Here is an 18,693-nt window from a genome sequence, read left to right as displayed (position 1 = left end):
ACGAAAACCTTCCAGTGAAAGGTTAATGTGACTATTTTTAATTTTATAAGGTTCCTTTCACAGCATAGATGTTGTAATGTAAAATTCAATCAGTTAAATAAACTTAGCTGCTCAAGCGTAAAACGAGATTCAGAGAGTTATTAAACATTATTTGTGTGTCATCCCTACTGAACAATCCAGCTTAAACCAGCCTAGGCTGGTTGGCTGGTTTTAGCTGGTTGACCAGGCTGGTTTTAGAGGGGTTTTGGCTGGAAAATGACCAGCTAAAACCAACTTGACCAGCCAAAACCAACTATGTCCAGCTTAAACCTGGCTGTTCAAGCTGGTTTTAGCTGGATTTTGCTGTTCATTTTCCAGTGTGATCAGCTAAGACCAGGCTGGAAATGGCTGGAAACCAGCCTGGAAATGGCCAAAACCCCTCTAAAACCAGCCAACCAGCCTAGGCTGGTTTAAGCTGGATTTTTCAGCAGGGATTTTGAGCTGAAACTTCACATACACACTCAGAAGGATCATCAGAGACTTATTTTACATCTTGTAAAAAGAGGCATAGGTCCTCTTTATATAGTTTGCCTTCAACAGTGCACAACATCATTAAAAGAAACAAGGAATCTGGATGAATTTCAGTGCATAAAGGACAAGGGTGTAAGCCTAAGCTGAACAACCATGATGTCGGATCCCTCAGGCGGCACTGCATTAAGAGTCCTCATTCATCTATAAGCCATATCATCACATGGGCTCAGTACAGTACGTAGTTACATACACAAATGCTATTTAAAACTGTACTGTGCCAAAAGGAAGCCCTATGTTAACACACCTCAATACATTACAGATATGCTCACTGAATACAAATCTAATTTATCAACTAGAAATTCCAAGAGTTCAGTCAAAGCAGGGTGAATCAGCCTTCACTTATGCCTCCCGCTGCTGGAATCAGCTTCCAGAAATGATCAGATGTGCTCCAACATTAGACACATTCAAATCAAGACTGAAAACACATCTGTTTAGCTGTGCCTTTACTGAATGAGCACTGTGCTAGATCAGACAGATCGCACTAGTATGTTTTTCTCTTCTTTTTCATTCTTTTATAACCTGTTTTAACACATTTAATCTGTTTTTATCAGCTTTTTCAAATAATTGTAATTATTTGTTCCTTATTTTTCTTATACTCGTCTCTTTTATTCCTGTTTACACTGTGTATGAAATGTGCTATATAAATAAACTTGCTCTGCCTTGCCTAACATTACAAAGTGGTAAATGTTTTGAGGATCCAACTTTTTTTTTATGTGTTGCAAAAACCAAGACTGGAATATAATTATTTAAAAAAAACATTCCTGAGGAACACATTTAATAATGTTAGTCCTATTGTCTGCAATAAAACACAAGTCAAAGTAAATTTAGAAATCACTTCTTTCTTTTATTTGCGTTTTCCATAATGTCCCAACTTTTACTGATCTGGGTTTGTAGTAACTAATAAAGTACTAATAACCTTAACACTTCTGAATTTATAATGCAGTAATGTTGCACCTGTTGTAAAGCTGCTCTGAAACAAAGCTATTGTGAAAAGCGCCACACAAATGAACCGGACTTGAATGCAGTAATCAGGGTTTTACTCCCAAGTACCTGCACACTTTTTTTGTACAAGCTGTCCTTGCGTGATGTAACTTCACACACCGGCACGATAACATTGACAAAGCCTTTAAGCCCGTACACACACTGCTGACACAGAGAGCGAGGGCTAATCCTACACACACTCCTCATATACACAACCTGCTACAACAATGTGCTCATCACCTAATACCATATTATAGTCCATATGTGCAGATTTCTGTTCTGGACATTCTGTTCTTCTGAATTGTTACTAGCAGGGCAACTGTAAATCCTTTCAGTGTCACCCTTTTAGCACTGGGTCAACCTCAGGGAGCTGCGCACCATTGGTCAGTGTGACTTTAAAGGGTTAGTTCATGTGGAAATTTAAATACTGTCATCATTGACTTGTTAAGAAACTGTTTGAGTTTGGCTTTTCTGCTAGTTATAAAATATTACTCTAGTAGAAGTGTAAAGTTCTCCTTTTTAATATCACTTGGGTAAAGTACAACAGTATTTAATTTTAACTGTACTTAAAGGGTCAGTTCTCACAATAATGACAGTTTACTCATTGTTTACTCACTCTTTTGTGGGTTCAAATCTTTTGAGTTTCTTCTTTTGAACACAAAAGAAGATATTCTGAAGAATGCTGAAAACCGGTAACCATTGACTTCCATTGAAAAAAACTAATACTATTAAAGTCGATGGTTACCGTTTTTTCAGCTTTTTTCAATCAGTGAATCATTAACTAGAGATTCACTCAGAACGGATTGTTTTAATCAGTGAATTAAGCACTGGAGACTCACTCTGAACAGATTATTTCAATCAGTGAATCATTTACTGGAGATTCACTCAAAATGGATTGTTTTAATCAGTGAATCAAGCACTGGAGACTCATCTGAACAGATCATTTCAATCAGTGAATCATTTACTGGAGACTCAGAACGAATCATTTCAATCAGTGAATCATTCTTTGGATACTCTAAACAGATCATTTCAATCAGTGAATCGTTTACTGGAGACTCATTTAGAACGGATTATCTTAATCGGTGAATCATTAACTAGAGATTCAATCAGAAAGGATCGTTTTAATCAGTCTCACTCTGAATAGATCATTTCAATCAGTGAATCGTTTATTGGAGACTCACTCTGAATAGATCATTTCAATCAGTGAATCGTTTACTGGAGACTGACTGTGAACAGATAATTTCAATCAGTCAATCATTTACTGGACACTCACTCTGAACAGATCATTTCAATCAGTGAATCATTTACTGGAGACTCACTCTGAACAGATCATTTCAATCAGTGAATCATTTACTGGACACTCACTCTGAACAGATCATTTCAATCAGTGAATCGTTTACTGGAGACTCACTCTGAACAGATCATTTCAATCAGTGAATCATTTACTGAAGACTCTATCTGAACAGATCATTTCGATCAGCGAATCGTTTATTGGAGACTCACTCTCAATAGCTCATTTCAATCAGTGAATCGTTTACTGGAGACTGACTCTGAATAGATCATTTCAATCAGTGAATCATTAAATGAAGACTTACTCTGAACAGATCATTTCAATAAGTGAATCGTTTACTGGAGACTTATTCTGAATAGATCATTTCAATCAGTGAATCGTTTACTGGAGACTCACTCTGAACAGATCATTTCAATAAGTGAATCGTTTACTGGAGACTTACTCTGAATAGATCATTTCAATCAGTGAATCGTTTACTGGAGACTTACTCTGAATAGATCATTTCAATCAGTGAATCGTTTACTGGAGACTGACTGTGAACAGATCATTTCAATCAGTGAATCATTTACTGGACACTCACTCTGAGCAGATCATTTCAATCAGTGAATCGTTTACTGGAGACTCACTCTGAATAGATCATTTCAGTCAGTGAATCGTTTATTGGAGACTCACTCTGAATAGATAATTTCAATCAGTGAATCGTTTACTGGAGATTCAGAATGGATTGTTTCAATCAGTGAATCATTTACTGGACACTCACTCTAAACAGATCTTTTCAATCAGTGAATCGTTTACTGGAGACTCACTCTGAACAGATCATTTCAATCAGTGAATCATTTACTGGAGACTCACTCTGAATAGATCATTTCAGTCAGTGAATCGTTTATCGGAGACTCACTCTGAATACATCATTTCAATCAGTGAATCGTTTACTGGAGACTACTCGGAATCAATCATTTCAATCAGTGAATCATTTACTGGAGATTCAGAATGGATTGTTTCAATCAGTGAATCATTTACTGGACACTCACTCTGATTGAATCATTTGAAAAGTGAGTTCTTAACTGGAGACTCAATCTAACCGGATCATTTGAATCAGTGAATCATTTACTGAAGACTCTTTCTGAACAGATCATTTCTGTTGTTGTTAACTGGAAACTCAATCTAACTGGATCATTTGAATCAACGAATCATGTACTGTAGACTCAATCTTAACTTAAATGATAAAACAGGCATTTTTCACAACACATACAGTCGCTGCACGTTTAAAAGAAATGCGTTTAAATCTAAATAATCAGACATGATCTCTGAATTTAGTCTGGGTCATTTTTTATTTTTTAAAAAGCATGCATAACAAAAATAAGCTCTGCAAATAAGGGTGAATGTTCCCTTCGTATGGTCTGCTGCTGACAAATCACAAATAATAATCATAAAAAATAATCATTCTTTTGGCATGGTGTTATTTACCAACAAACAAACTCATTTATTATATAAAACTATGAAGTGTCTGGACTATTCAGCCTGCAAGACGACAACACAGTCCTGACTTTCCTAAAAAAAACAAACCAACGATAATAAAAAGCATAGTAAAAAAGGTAAACATTACAAATACGCCGAAAACCGAAATTCAACACATGTATTTCCTGTCGACTCTTTAACAGGTGCAAAATATAGAGCTTTTACTGTCAACGAAACACCTTTTAAATGGCAACTCAGCTTTTTAGATTTCTCTGGAACCAATATATATATATATATACATATAAAACCATGCGTCAAAAAACCCTTCCTCGCATGGACGGTATCAAAAAAAAAAATTATATATGTATATATTGCAATTTCAGAGATAAAGTGAGCGATAAAAGCACCCGGCTGCATTACATTCACAAAATACACTTAAAAAAACAAACAAACAGTAATATTGTGTAACGAAATGCATTCATCCTAGCACTATATATAGTTGCTATTAAAAAAAAAACGTGATTGTGTTACAAAAACTCGGCTGTTTTTTTGGGTGAGCGTCTGTAAACGTGTCTACAAAGGGCTCGATAAACACTTGTTCAAGTACTGCAGTATTGTGGCCGACGAGGAATGCTTTGGAAAGTGCAATATACATACAAACTGCCGTTATGTTACGCCCTGCGCTCGTTGTTCGTGTGGTTAAACGAAGAGACGCACTGGACGAAATCAGTCTTAGTGCACTTAAATCTTCGGGCAGTATTCAGACGGTGGGAACGCTGGACATGTGGACTGGATACGCTAGCCGGACGTCCAGAGCTTGGTTGTGCTGCGCTAATGACGTCTGGTTATAATGCAGGACAAGATCCTTCAGAGATTTGTGGAGGTCGAAGGGTTCGACGAAGCCGTAGCCGCGCTCTGTGTGGCGAATAACGCAGTGCCGGACCTGACTGTTGACCCTGAGGATGGAAAGAGAGAGAGACAATGATTAAGAGGCTGGTTTTTGTGGCTTTATGAAGGAGTTTTGTATTTGGGGGGGTTAAAGGGATAAATCATGTAATATTTTAATAATTCTGTCATCATTTAATCATGTTTCGCTAGTGTCAAACCAGTTAATTTTTTTTTTAAGTTGTCTTAAACACAAAAGAAGATACTTTGAAGAATGTTGGAAACCGGTAACCATTGACTTCCACAGTATTTGTTTTTCCTACTCCCAGTTTCCAACATTCTTCAAAATATCTTCTATTTTGTGTTCAACAGATAAAAGGAACCAAAAATGTTTTTACACTGGAAAGAAATATTTTCCTTCTTAAGAGTTTTGTGTTTGTTTCTTCTTTCTGTTGAGATTTTGATCAGAGATACTCTTAAAGTCTTCATTTAAAAGGATAGTTCACTTAAAAATGATAATTTGGTCATCATTTACTCATCCTCCACTTGTTTTGAACCAGTTTGAGTTTTTTTGTGCTCTTAAACACAAAAGAAGATATTTTGATGAATGTTGGGGACCGGTAACCATCGACATCCACTGTATTTGTTTTTCCTACCACCAGTTTAAAACATTCTTCAAAATATCTTCCATTTTGTGTTTACAGAAATGTTTCATGCTTGCATGAAGGATGGGTTACATTTGTTCACAGTATTATTAGAATAGAAATGTAATTTGTGGGTGTATTTATTTAGATTTATTGATTTTATTATTTATTGCTTTTTTTCTTTTTATTGAGATTTCGATCAGCGATACTCTTGAAAAGTGTTAATATAAAGGGATACTTCATGTAAAAATGAAATGTCTGTCATCATTTACTCATCCTCCACTTGTTTTAAACCAGTCTGAGCTTTTTCAGTTCTCTTAAACAAAAAAGAAGATATTTTGAAGAAGGTTGGGAACCGGTAACCATTGACTTCTACTGTATTTGTTTTTTTCCCCCTCACACTTTCCAACATTCTTCAAAATATCTTTCATTTGTGTTTAACAGATATTTTTCCTGTTTGCATGAAGGACGGGTTACATTTGTGTACAATATTATTAGGATAGAAATTTAATTTGTGTGTGCATTTATTTAGATTTTTCTATTTATTGCTAAATCTTTTTTTCTTTTTATTGAGATTTTGATCAGAGATACTCTTAAAAAGTGTTCATTTAAAGGGATAGTTCAGGTAAAAATGAAAATTCTGTCATTATTTACTCATCATCCTCCAGCTGTTTCAAACGAGTCAGTTTTTTTTTGTGCTTTTAAACACAAAAGAAGATATTTTGAAGAATGTAGGAAACCGGTAACCATTGACTTCTACTGTATTTGTTTTTCGTACTACCAGTTTCCAACATTCTTCAAAATATCTTTCATTTTGTGTTCAACAGATAAAAGGAACCAAAAAAATATTTTACTATTTTACTAATAATATTTTAATATTTTACTATCTAAAATATTTTAGATAGTAGGAAAAAACAAATACAATGGTTACTGTTTTCCAACATTCTTCAAAATATCTTCTTTTGCGTTTAAGAAAACAGAATTTTCATTCTTATGTGAACTATCCCTTTAAATTAAGATTTTTTAATAGTATCTCTGATCAAAATCTCAATAAAAAGAAAAAAAATCATTTATTAGCAATAAAATAAACTAATCAATAAATCAAAATAACACACCCACAAATTACATTTCTAATTATAAATCAAGCAAAATCTAACCACCCCTTCATGGAAAAATACTATCCACCAAATTGTTTTATAAGTTGCTTTTAAACTGTGAAGATACTTTGAAGAATATCAGAAACTGGTGGTAGGAAAAAAACAAATACAATGGAAGTCAATGGTTACCGGTTTCCAACATTCTTCAAAATATCTTCTTTTGTCAAATTTTCCTATTTGGGTTTAACAAACAAACCGGATCGAAATAAGACTGCAGACTTACACAACAGAGCAGGCGTAGCAATCCTTGCTGCTGCTGTTGCGGATGAGAAAAGCTCCGTTTGGTTTCCCATGAAGAAGCTCCTCGGCCGGACCACGAGCCAGATCTCCCACAAACCAGCTCTCCTCCTTCAGCAGCTCCTCACATCCAGACCTGAGGAAAATAATCACTTTGAAAATCTGGTGGCTGTAGCTTTAAGATTGTTCTCCTATAGGACAGCTTGTCTCCGGCAGACCTTACAGACCCATTGCATCAGCCAGACCTGCGCTTGACTAATTATTGCGGGAAATTAAACTCCTTTAAGGTGCTGTTATACTAAAGGACTGAAAGCAGTAAAACAATGAGTGCTGATGGTGTAGATAATAATAGCGGTGATGATTAGCAATAAAACATAAATATTAATCATTTCTGGAGTCAGGTCATGAGATTTCCATTTTAGTTTTTACTCTATTCCATTAATAAAAAAGATTATACAAATGTAATCAAATCAATTTAAATGAATGAACCATTTTGCTAGGTTTTCTCTGTCTGTTTGTTTTTATTTTGTATAAATACATCATTTTTGGGGGACAGAAAAATAAATATAATCAAAACTAATCATTTCTGGAGTCAAGTTATGATTTAATTTCTTACTAGATTATATTATAAATGTTAAATTCGACGTTAGCTGTAATCACCAACATTAAAGAAATGAGCTATTCTGCTGTGTTTTCTCCAGACAGCTTTATGTTTGTTTATTATTTATTTAATTTTGGGGCGGACAGAAAAACACATTTAATTAAATACAAAAAAACCCTTTCTGGGTCATTTTAAGTAAATTCCAACCCTAATATCAAGTGAAATATTAGTATTAGCTGCAATCGCTAACATTAAACCAATTAATCATTTAAGATTTTGCTGTTCTCTCTAGAAATCTATACAGTATGTCTGTTCATTTACTTTTTAATTAAATTTTTAAAGGACAGAAAAATACACTCTATACATAAAATACATAAAAATACAACTAAATTCTGCCTTAAATGTCAAAAGAAATGCTTGTATTAGCTGTAATCATTTTGCTCTGCTTTTTCCAGATATTCTTATATTACTTTTTTTTTTTTAGAAATAAATAATTTTGGGGGGACAGAAAAACACATTTAATCAAAAATTAAGAATTTCTGGGTCATTTTAACTAATCTTCATCTTGTATGTCAAGTGAAATATTAGTATTAGCTGCCTGCAAATCGCTAACATTAAACCAATTAATCATTTACGATTTGTTTTAAGCTACCTTTTCTCCAGAAATCCATACAGTATGTCTCTTCATTTACTTTTTAATTACATTTTTGAGGGACAGAAAAATACATTCAATCTCAATTTCTGGGGTCAAGTTATGACTTTTCCAGTTCATGTTTGTTATTTTTTCATTTTAATGTTTACTACATTACACTGTAAATCTCAAAATAAACATTAATATCAGCTGTAATTACTACCAATAAACAAATCAATAACTGAAGATTTTGCCATATTTTCTTCTGAAATCCTTAAGTCTGTTTATTTATTTTTTAAATTAATTTTAGGGGACAGAAACATTTAACCAAAACAAATCATTTCTGGGTGATTTTAACTAAATTCTGTCTTAAATTGACAGTATTAGCTTGTATTAGCTGTAATCACTAACATTAAACATGTTAGTTTATTGTCTGCTTTTTCAAGACATTCTTATGTTACATTTTTTAGAAATAAATAATTTTGGGGGACAGAAAAACACATTTAATAAAAAATTAAGAATTTCTGGGTCATTTTAACTAATTTTCATGTTGTATGTCAAGTGAAATATTAGTATTAGCTGCAAATCGCTAACATTAAACCAATTAATCATTTAAGATTTTGCTGTTTTCTCCAGAAATCCATCAGTCTCTTAATTTACTTTTTAACTTAATTTTTTAAGGGACAGAAAAATACATTCAATCAGAACTAATAATAATTAGTTTTGTCATAATCATAATCAAGTTATGACTTTTCCAGTTTTTACTGGATTTAGTTTTTTTTATGTAAAATTGAATATTAGCTGCAATCAATAACATTAAACAAACTAATCATTTCAGTTTTTGCTTATTTTTAATGTTAGTATTAGCTGAAACCACTAACAAATTTAAGTAATTAATCATTTAAGTTTTTGCCATATATATATATATATATATATATATATATATATATATATATATATATATATATATATATATATATATATATATATATATATATATATATATATATATATATAAATATTTTTCCAGAACATACATGTAATCAAAACTAATCATGTCTGGGTTCAAGTCATGATTTTTCCACTTCATGTTGTATTTTTCCTTTATACTTTTTACTACATTTAATTTGAAATGTTAATATTAGCTTAAATCACTCAAATTAAACTAATAATTTAAGTTGCTTGCTATTTTTACCGCTGACATCCTATAATTAATCAATTTTTGTGACTGAACATACACTTAATCAAAACAAACTGTAAGCATAAAACATTAACAGATGTGTATCATACGTGTCTATTAAACTAAACTACAGCCCAAATGCATGCAGACTTCATATTTCAGCAAATGTAATATTCCCACATAATATCCCAGATCAAGTGTAAATCCCAACACTTCATACACTCCTCAAAATTGGCCAAATTTAATGACATTTTGCTATAAATGTCATATTTATGACTGAACACTGTCATTTTCTCGATCATGTCAATGCTATTGCTTTTCTCAGCCGTATAACCTTTGCCTAACAGACAGTAAACGATCCAAAAAAAATCCCATAACAGGAGACACCCAGGCAATTTTCATGGCGACTCAGCTTTGAGCTCTTCTGATTGGCTGATAAAAAGCCAACCAGTAACTGCCCAGGATTTCTGCACATCAACTGCACAGGAATGAACAGCCACTGAGAGCGGCTTAGCAACATCTCAGCGACACGCACTTCAGAGTGTTCATGTGACGTCGAACACTAATGAACGCCCACCTGCAGGGCAAAACACAGCCTTCTTCATTGACTGCCATTCACTTTTTACCAGGTTTATACTTCATTTCACAGTTATTAATAATATCAGGTTTGGTTTTGAGCTGAAAATGTTAAAAAATAACTGACAGACACATTTAAAGGGATAGTTCACCCTAAAATGAGAATTTCCTGTTCATTTACTCACACACAGATCATATAAGATGACTTTTTTTCTTCAGTAGAATATTTAAAGGAGACTTATTATGCCCCTTTTTACAAGATGTAAAATGCGTCTCTGATGTCCCTAGAGTGAGTGTGTGTGTGTGTGTGTGTGTGTGAAGTTTCAGCTCAAAATAATACACAGATTATGTTTTCTAACTCTCTGAATCTGACCCTTTTAGACTTTGATCCAAATTGTGCCGTTTTTTTTTGACCGTCTCTTTAAATTCAAATGAGATTGTGCTCTTTTCAAAAGAGGGCGGAGCTACAAATGCCTGTGGCAGCATAGTGGCAGACTCAAAAACAAGACTAACGTCCTATGGTAATGAGGGAGAGATGGTCAATAGTGGGCGGGGTTTTCCCACTTCTGATGACACGTACAAAGGGAGAATGTCAATCAAAGCGTTTCTGCAGACTGTTTTTATCAAGTCTGATTATAAAAACATAAATTAATTAATTTTTAGCATTAGAATCTGCTTATATTCACAGACTGTTTCACACTATTGTGTTTACACTCCTTATATAACTGATTTTTGCATAATAGGTCCCCTTTAAAGAAGATTTTGAGCTGAATTTGTGGTGTTTGGTGATTCATATAATGGCAGTGGATGGTGACAGTTTTTTAGATTAAAAATAAACACATGTGAACTAGTCCAAACCAATAGCCATGCCTCCTAATGACACACTGAGGTCTTGTGAAGCGAAATGATCGCTCAGTGTAAAGCCTGGTTTATACTTCTGCGTCGAGTGATCGGCGTGACCCACGGCGCATGCAACGTGCGTAGTCTCTGTAATAACACTTCTGAAACGCTAGCTGGCAGTGATGCGTTTATGTTCCTCTGTGTTGAGTTTCTTCGCTGGTGTTTTGTTTTTTCTGAACGCTTCCTTAATGTACAAGTGGCTTAAACTCACTTATTTTGAGGCAGAAACCGGCAGACGTGCAACAACTTGAGTCATGAGGTAAACACAAAACAAAACTTTTCATCCGGAGCTCGTTCCCGGGACACACTTGTAAACAATCGCTCAATCGGGCTTGCGCGGCTCTCGGTCCCGCCCACACTCATCAGCGCTACCAAGCAGACCAATCACAGAGCTTGCGTTATGCGTAGTTGCGACGTGTAGTTACATTTTTTAAGCAGTGCGCTTCAGTGACGCCGACGGCTACGGCGAGGGCTATGCGTCAGCGCGTAGGCTGCGCCGTAGCATACGCGTGCGTTTGATGCAGAAGTATAAATCAGCCTTAAGAACTGGACATTATTTACAATACTATTACATTTAGTCATTTAGCAGACGCTATTAGCTTTAATCTTCAGCGTGGTCAAACAATTCTTGGCGCACGTAGTCCGACTGTAGTCCAGGCGTTCAGTATGCGCACTTGGACAGGAAGTCAGGTGACGTAGTTTGATAGATATTAGTGATTGCGTCACAAGTTTTCGTTTTTCAGATATTTTGAAGAATGCAGAATACCGGTAACCATTGACTTCCATAGTATTTGTACTTTCCAACTATGGACGTCAATGGTTGCCAGCTTCTAACATTCTTCAAAATATCTTCTTTTGTGTTCAACAGAAAAAAGAATCTCACAAAGATTTAAAACCACTTGAGGGTGAGTCATTTGTAGATCCGTGTTCATTTTTAGGTGAACTATCCCTTTAAAACGACGAATGCCAACTGTCAGCATACCAGCATCAGTTCAGATGCATCATGGTGTTGATTTTTGCAGCAATTTTGTAAACAAACTTGATTTTTAAACCAATCCTAGCACTCTTTTAATACTGCTGACATTGCAAATTAAACTATTTATAAGGACACTTACTCTTTCTGGAGCGTGTCTTGGAAATTCTCTTGAGAATAACACTGTGGTTTTGAGATCTCCGTCATGCTGATGTCCTCAAAAGCTTTCCTTCTTTGAATTTCCTGTGAAAATACATGAAAAATCGATGTATTTACTATTTAATAGACATGTGCCAATATAACTCAACCTACTGCGATAATGCACATCCATGATATACTTATCATGGGCACTTCAAAATAGAGTGTAATGAATGTACATCAGGGGTGTCCAAACTCGGTCCTGGAGGGCCGGTGTCCTGCAAAGTTTAGCTCCAACCCCAATCAGACACACCTGGGCTAGCTAATCAAGCACTTACTAGGTTTTCTAGAAACATCCTTGCAGGTGTGTTGAGGCAAGTTGGAGCTAAAATCTGCAGGACACCGGCCCTCCAGGACAGAGTTTGGACACCCCTGATGTACATCAATGAATGATGCGCATAGCCTGCTGCAAGACTTCATTACAGTCCATGCTGTATATTATATATATATATAAATTTTTAAAACAAGTATTACATAATCTATTATCCTTCGCTCACCTGTAATAACGAAGTGCAAGTATCGTAGAGCTGGTCATACTCTGCCGTCTTCTGAAAAAGCCTTAAACATTCTTGGAGTTTTTCTCTGGTTGCACTCAGAAACTCTTCCTTCACAGGTGAATCCTGAAAATACATTGTTGAAAATGACATTAACAACTGGTGCTTTTCAACTAGCTGCACAATATATGACCAGAACAGTACATTCAATATAAGGATCTCTGACATGCGTGATAAATGATTTATTTTATGCATTGATTGTTTATTTAGATCTGACCAATCAGATGGGGCCTTGTTATCTTTAACCCCGCCTCGCCAGCAGTTGCTGTTCTACTGTTGGCTGAAGGTGGGAATTGAGATGAGAGAGGAAAATGACAGTCAATCAGAGTCAGAATATCGGCTGAGGTTTTCACTCATTCATTGTGTTTTAAAGACTAAATATTTGCACCCCACAGTTGGTTAGTCTGAATTAGATCTGAATAATATCTGTTTACTTTAATATTAACACATGATTTAATAACAGCTAATAAAAATAGCATTTTTCAAGATAAATGTTATATCGTAAGAAATATCGTTATTGCAATAGTCAACAACATGATCGCATATTTATCCAGTATCATGCAGCATTATTAAGTATGTAAATATGTAATTTGCCACACTTGTAAAGCAATGGAAAAGTTTAAAAATGCAACTGGAGTGTGCTTAAAAAGTGCTTAAAGTTGACTTTACAACAGGTCTGAGAACTCTGATCACAGATTCACTAAAATTCTGGAGAGACCGCTCAAAATGAGTGTTATATCATAAGAAATATCATTATCTCAATACTGAATTATCTTCAGGGGCGTCACGGTGGCACAGAGGGTGCCACAATCGCCTGACAGCAAGAAGGTCGCTGGTTCGAGGCTCGGCTGGATTTCCGTGTGGAGTTTGCATGTTCTCCCCACGTTCACATGGGTTTCCTCCGAGTGCTCCAGTTTCCCCCAAAAGTCCAAAGGTGCAGGTGAATTGGGTAAGCTAAATTATCCGTAGTGTATGCGTGTGAATGAGTGTGACCCCAGATTAATAAAGGAATTCAGCCGAAAAGAAAATGAATGAATGAATTATCTTCATAATAGAAAGATACACACCGTGCTACAGTGGGACACGGGATAAACCAGTGTGACGTCCAGGGAAGTGTTGTACTGGACTAAACTCCTGTGCCTGTAGTAAGAGATCAGCTCCGGCACTGAGCTGAAGGTCAGAGGCTCCGAGAACCCAAATTTGCCCTCTTGATGGAGGATCCGGATGAGTTTGTTTGTGCCGTTGTTCCTAACAGTTAATGTATATTCTCCCTGCACCTTGCAGGAGGCGTCTCGCACCAGGAAAGCACCGTCAGGCATGCCGTGGAGTATTTCGTTCACCTCCTCCCTAATAATTTGACAAAGTAATGTGATAATGAGTGGAATTTATTTTAAAAACACACAAACAATATGATGAAGACACAAATACTGGGGATAACTGTGAGGCGTTTTTTTCTCCTCACCTTGATATGTCAGCCCAGTACCACTCGGCATCCTGTAATAAGTCACTGGGCTCCATTTGCGTTTGTAGACGATCGTCTGTACTGTTGACTGTGGAAGAAATAAATATATATAAAACAATACTATATGAGAGAACAGTTTCAGGATATGCTACATTACTTATTTCACTGGAAATAGGCCTGCACACTATATCGTTTTAGCATCGATATCGCAATGTGATCATCTGTAATATTCACAGGATATGCAATGTGACGATATGACAATATGCAATGTTTGCATTATAATTTATCATTTAATAAAAGTGATTGTATAACGAAATTGTACCACTTTTAACTTTAATAACGAGTAATTTTACTGAACTATTTTTATTTTTATAATTTAATTACTGTACCTAAATATTTTCATGCTGGTCGCACAGCGTCATAAAACAGAATTTATATCTAGATGTGTATGAGGAGTGGGGGGAGAAAGCAGAGGCGGTCACGATTCCCTTAATGAAAAGCAGATGGTCAGAAGATTTAAAGGGGCAGTTCACCCCCCCAAAAAATGAACATCTTCTCACTATTCAAACCTTTATGAGCTGCTTTATTCTGATAAACATAAAAAAGAAGATATTTTGAAGAATGCTAAAAATCGGTAACCATTAAAATCCACAGTAAAAAAAAACATACAAAAAAAAAAAAACAATGGAAGTCAATGGTTACCGGTTTTCAGCTTTCTTCTAAATATCTTCCTCAGTGTTCAACAGAAGAATGTTTGGAAACAACTGAACAGGCAGTAAATGATGACAGAATTTTCAGTTTTGCGTGAGCTATCACTTTATCTCTCGCTTACTCCCTCATCAATCTATCAGTAACACTGCCAGCAGTAATGCAGTGTAGAGTTCCAGTATGTGTCCATACAGACAATTTATTCGCTATTTAATCACTCTCAAGTGATTCCAAACCTTTCGAGTTGCTTTATGCTGTTAAACACAAAAAGAAGATATTTTGAAGAATGTTAGAAATCGGCAACCATTGAATTCCATAGTAAAAATAACAATGGAAGTCAATGGTTACCGATTTTCAGCTTTCTTCAAAATATCTTCTTTAGTGTTCAACAGAAGAATGTTTGGAAGAAATGAAGACGCAGTAAATGATGACAGAATTTTTGGTTTTGCGTGAACTATCGCTTTAACTGTCACCTATAAGTAACGCTGCCAGCAGTAATACAGTGTAAAGTTACAGTCTCTGTATATAAAGACAATTTATTTACTATTTAATCACCCTCAGGTGGTTTCTTTGTTCTGTTGAAACACAAAAAAAGATATTTTGAAGAATGTTAAAATCGGTAACCATTGAAATCCATAGTTTAAAAAATGTCAGTAGTTTTCAGCTTTCTTCAAAATATCTTCTTTAGTGTTTAACAGAAAAAAATCGTTTGGAACAACTGAAGACGCAGTAAATGATGACACAATTTTCAGTTTTGCATGAACTATCGCTTTAACTCTCGCTTACTCTCTCGTCAATCTATTAGTAACGTTGTTCTGTTAAAAATAAAAAGAAGATATTTTGAAAAATGTTAGAAATCGGTAACCACTGAAATCCATTGTTAAAAAAGAATAATGGACGTCAGTGGTTATTGGTTTTCAGCTTTCTTCTAAATATCTTCTTTAGTGATCAACAGAGAAAAAAAATGTTTGGAACAACTGAACAGGCAGTAAATGCTGACAGAATTTTCAGTTTTGTGTGAACTATCGCTTTAACTCTCGACTATCCCCTCATCAATCTACCAGTAACTTTATTCTGTTGAATACAGAAAGAATATACTTTGAAGAATGTTCGGAATTGGTAACCAATGACGACGTCCATAGTTAAAAAAAAAAAACAATGTAAGTCAATGGTTACCGGTTTTCAGCTTTCTTCAAAATATCTTCTTTAGTAGTCAACAGAGAAATTGAATGTTTGGAATAACTAAACAGACTAAATGATGACAGATTTTTCAGTTTTGCGTGGACTATCGCTTTAATTCTCGCTTATTCCCTCATCAATCTGCCAGTAACACTGCCAACAGTAATACAGTGTAAAGTTACAGTATGCGTCTATAAAGACGCCTGTCTGGAAGAATGCGCAGACTGTCTACGGTGACAGCTGTGGACAGAAAAGCGCTCAGGATTTCCCCGCTATTCCCGCTTGAGAACTCACGAATCCTACTATGGAGAGGGTGAAAGGCTTGTGAATATTTACAAGATAAAGTGACGTGAACAAGCGGGCCTCTACGATTGGCTCAAATAAAGACTTCGCGAGGGTCATTAATTCAAATCAAGCCGTTGATTGGACGCTCCAGGACTGTTACCAAGCTACGTCACTACTGCCTGTTTAATATTCATAAGCTAACGCTTCGCCGTAGTACAAACGGGTACTTCTCCGGGCCCGATATATTCCTTCGCTGCTGACCTCGATGAACTCGGCGGTGACATGTTGAGACATGCAGAACTCAGCGAAAGAAAAGCCAAAAGACCGGCTTAACTCACTTTTCCATCATATTAACTAACTTAACTTTCGCAAATGTTACGTTAAGTTAACCGAACACTGACGTGCTGTTGTTCCCAAGATTAACGTTTGACACTTAGGGTTTGAACCAGAACAAAGGCAGAGTGATTTAAACGGAATAACCACCGAATATAAACAAATAAGATGAATATAATACAGGAATAAAGTTACATACCAGTGCCAGCAGGGCTGACTCGACTCATCTCGATGTAGGAGAACGTTTCTGCAGACGATGACATCCTTTCTTCAACAATGGGTCGTGTTGCAGAAGTGAAGAAAGCCCTTTTAAACACTGCAAATCGTATTGTCAAACGATTAGACACACTTATCCGAGGTTTAAATGCAAGACAACGAAGAAACCGACGACAAAACAACGTCAAAAAATAAAAGTAAACGTATTTCTGTTCTTAATCCAGTTGAGTCCAGCTGTAATAATTTGGCAGGCAGTCATTTAAAAATAAAACAATGAGAAAAGCTTCCGAACATGTATCTGAATAATGTACATGACCAGCACATTCATAACACCGTGTGTTGCTCTAAATATCCAAATGAAGTGCGTGTCGTGAGTAAATCAAACTCTTATACGGTTTTGGGACGATATAAGTGCTTACGGACGATACCATTGATCTGCAGAGGGGAAACTTTGAGCAGGATATCGGCGTCTTCTTACTAATTTTGTTTTACTGTTATCAAAAATCGCATTTGTTTTAACTAACACATTATGTTGCATATGATTTCCAATGTTTGTATTTACTACACACAGTTATTTAAAGACAAATCTGTGTTAGTGTTAGAAGCAATCACCCCCTTTTCTTGAAACTATGCTATGGTCCGTTTTTTTGTCCTGTATATTGCATTGTACTGATGGTACTTTTCTCCAACAACTGTTTAAAGTTGAAATTCGGAGTTTTCGACGCACAAACTTTGCCATTTGTATTATTAAATAAGAATTGGATGTGTGTACACGAATAAAGAATAATGTCGTGAGGATTTTAATCGCTTTAAATAACTAAAAGGTCACGATGCGTTTCAAGGCAGCTGCACATAGGGGGAGTTGCTTAAGTGAAGGAAGGGAACATTGTGTCCTGTTGGCATCCTGACACTGAAAAGTTTCACTCTGAATAGTGTTCAAACCCTATTTTTTTTGCAGTCTATGGCTCAAGCACTAGTTCATTTTTAAATTTTCTTTTCTTTTCTTTTTTTTACAGATGCATGATTTAGTAAAGTGTTTGCATCATATACTTTTGCATGCTTTTACTTGCAACTAAAAGCTTCATATTTTAAAATGAAATATTTTTATTAAATAAGACAATATATGTAATGATATAATACAGAATTTAATGCATTTTATAAATCGATGACAGAATATGTAGTTATTTTAAAATAGGGTTTCATTAGTTAATGTATTTATTTTTAATTAACTAATAATGAACAATACTTGTGCAGCATTTATTAATCATAGTTCAACATTTACCAAAGCATTATTAAAATACAAATTCATGCTTTTTAACATTAGTTAATGCACATTGAGTTAACATGAACAATGAACAACTTTATATCCATTAACATTAACAAATATGAATACTGTAATTATTGTATTGTTTGTTCATGTAGGTACATTAACTAATGCAGGCTGTTACCAAATATTCTTACTTTTTCATAGCAAAAAATCACAACTAATTCAATGTTGTTGAATAAGTTAGTCCAAAAGTAATCTAAAAGTAATTATAGATTACATTACTGACTAGATTACATTACTGACTACATTTTCAGTGAGTAATTCTAATCTAAAAGTAATCCAAAAGTGCAAGTGATCTATGAATTTACATTACTGACTACATTTTCAGTCAATTTAAAAGTATTTCA

At 35.1% G+C, this 18,693-nt stretch overlaps 1 protein-coding gene across 1 annotated transcript; it reads right to left on the bottom strand.

The window, feature by feature from the left end:
* Positions 1–4,154: 4,154 nt before the first annotated feature.
* On the bottom strand, positions 4,155–17,402 carry pik3r3a (phosphoinositide-3-kinase, regulatory subunit 3a (gamma)). The gene is made up of 7 exons (XM_056470917.1): positions 17,003–17,402; positions 14,299–14,386; positions 13,904–14,183; positions 12,780–12,902; positions 12,227–12,327; positions 7,210–7,359; positions 4,155–5,256 (listed from the first exon to the last, which is right to left on the bottom strand). The coding sequence occupies exons 1-7, from the start codon at positions 17,064–17,066 to the stop codon at positions 5,061–5,063; spliced, it is 1,002 nt and encodes a 333-aa protein (XP_056326892.1). The 5' UTR covers positions 17,067–17,402; the 3' UTR covers positions 4,155–5,060.
* Between the last annotated feature and the right edge of the window lie 1,291 nt (positions 17,403–18,693).

This window comes from Danio aesculapii, chromosome 2 (genome assembly GCF_903798145.1).
Source record: "Danio aesculapii chromosome 2, fDanAes4.1, whole genome shotgun sequence".
NCBI classification, from domain to species: Eukaryota; Metazoa; Chordata; class Actinopteri; order Cypriniformes; family Danionidae; genus Danio; species Danio aesculapii.
The sequence above is the reverse complement of the archived record's forward strand: the minus strand, read 5'-3'. Positions and strand labels throughout refer to the sequence as shown.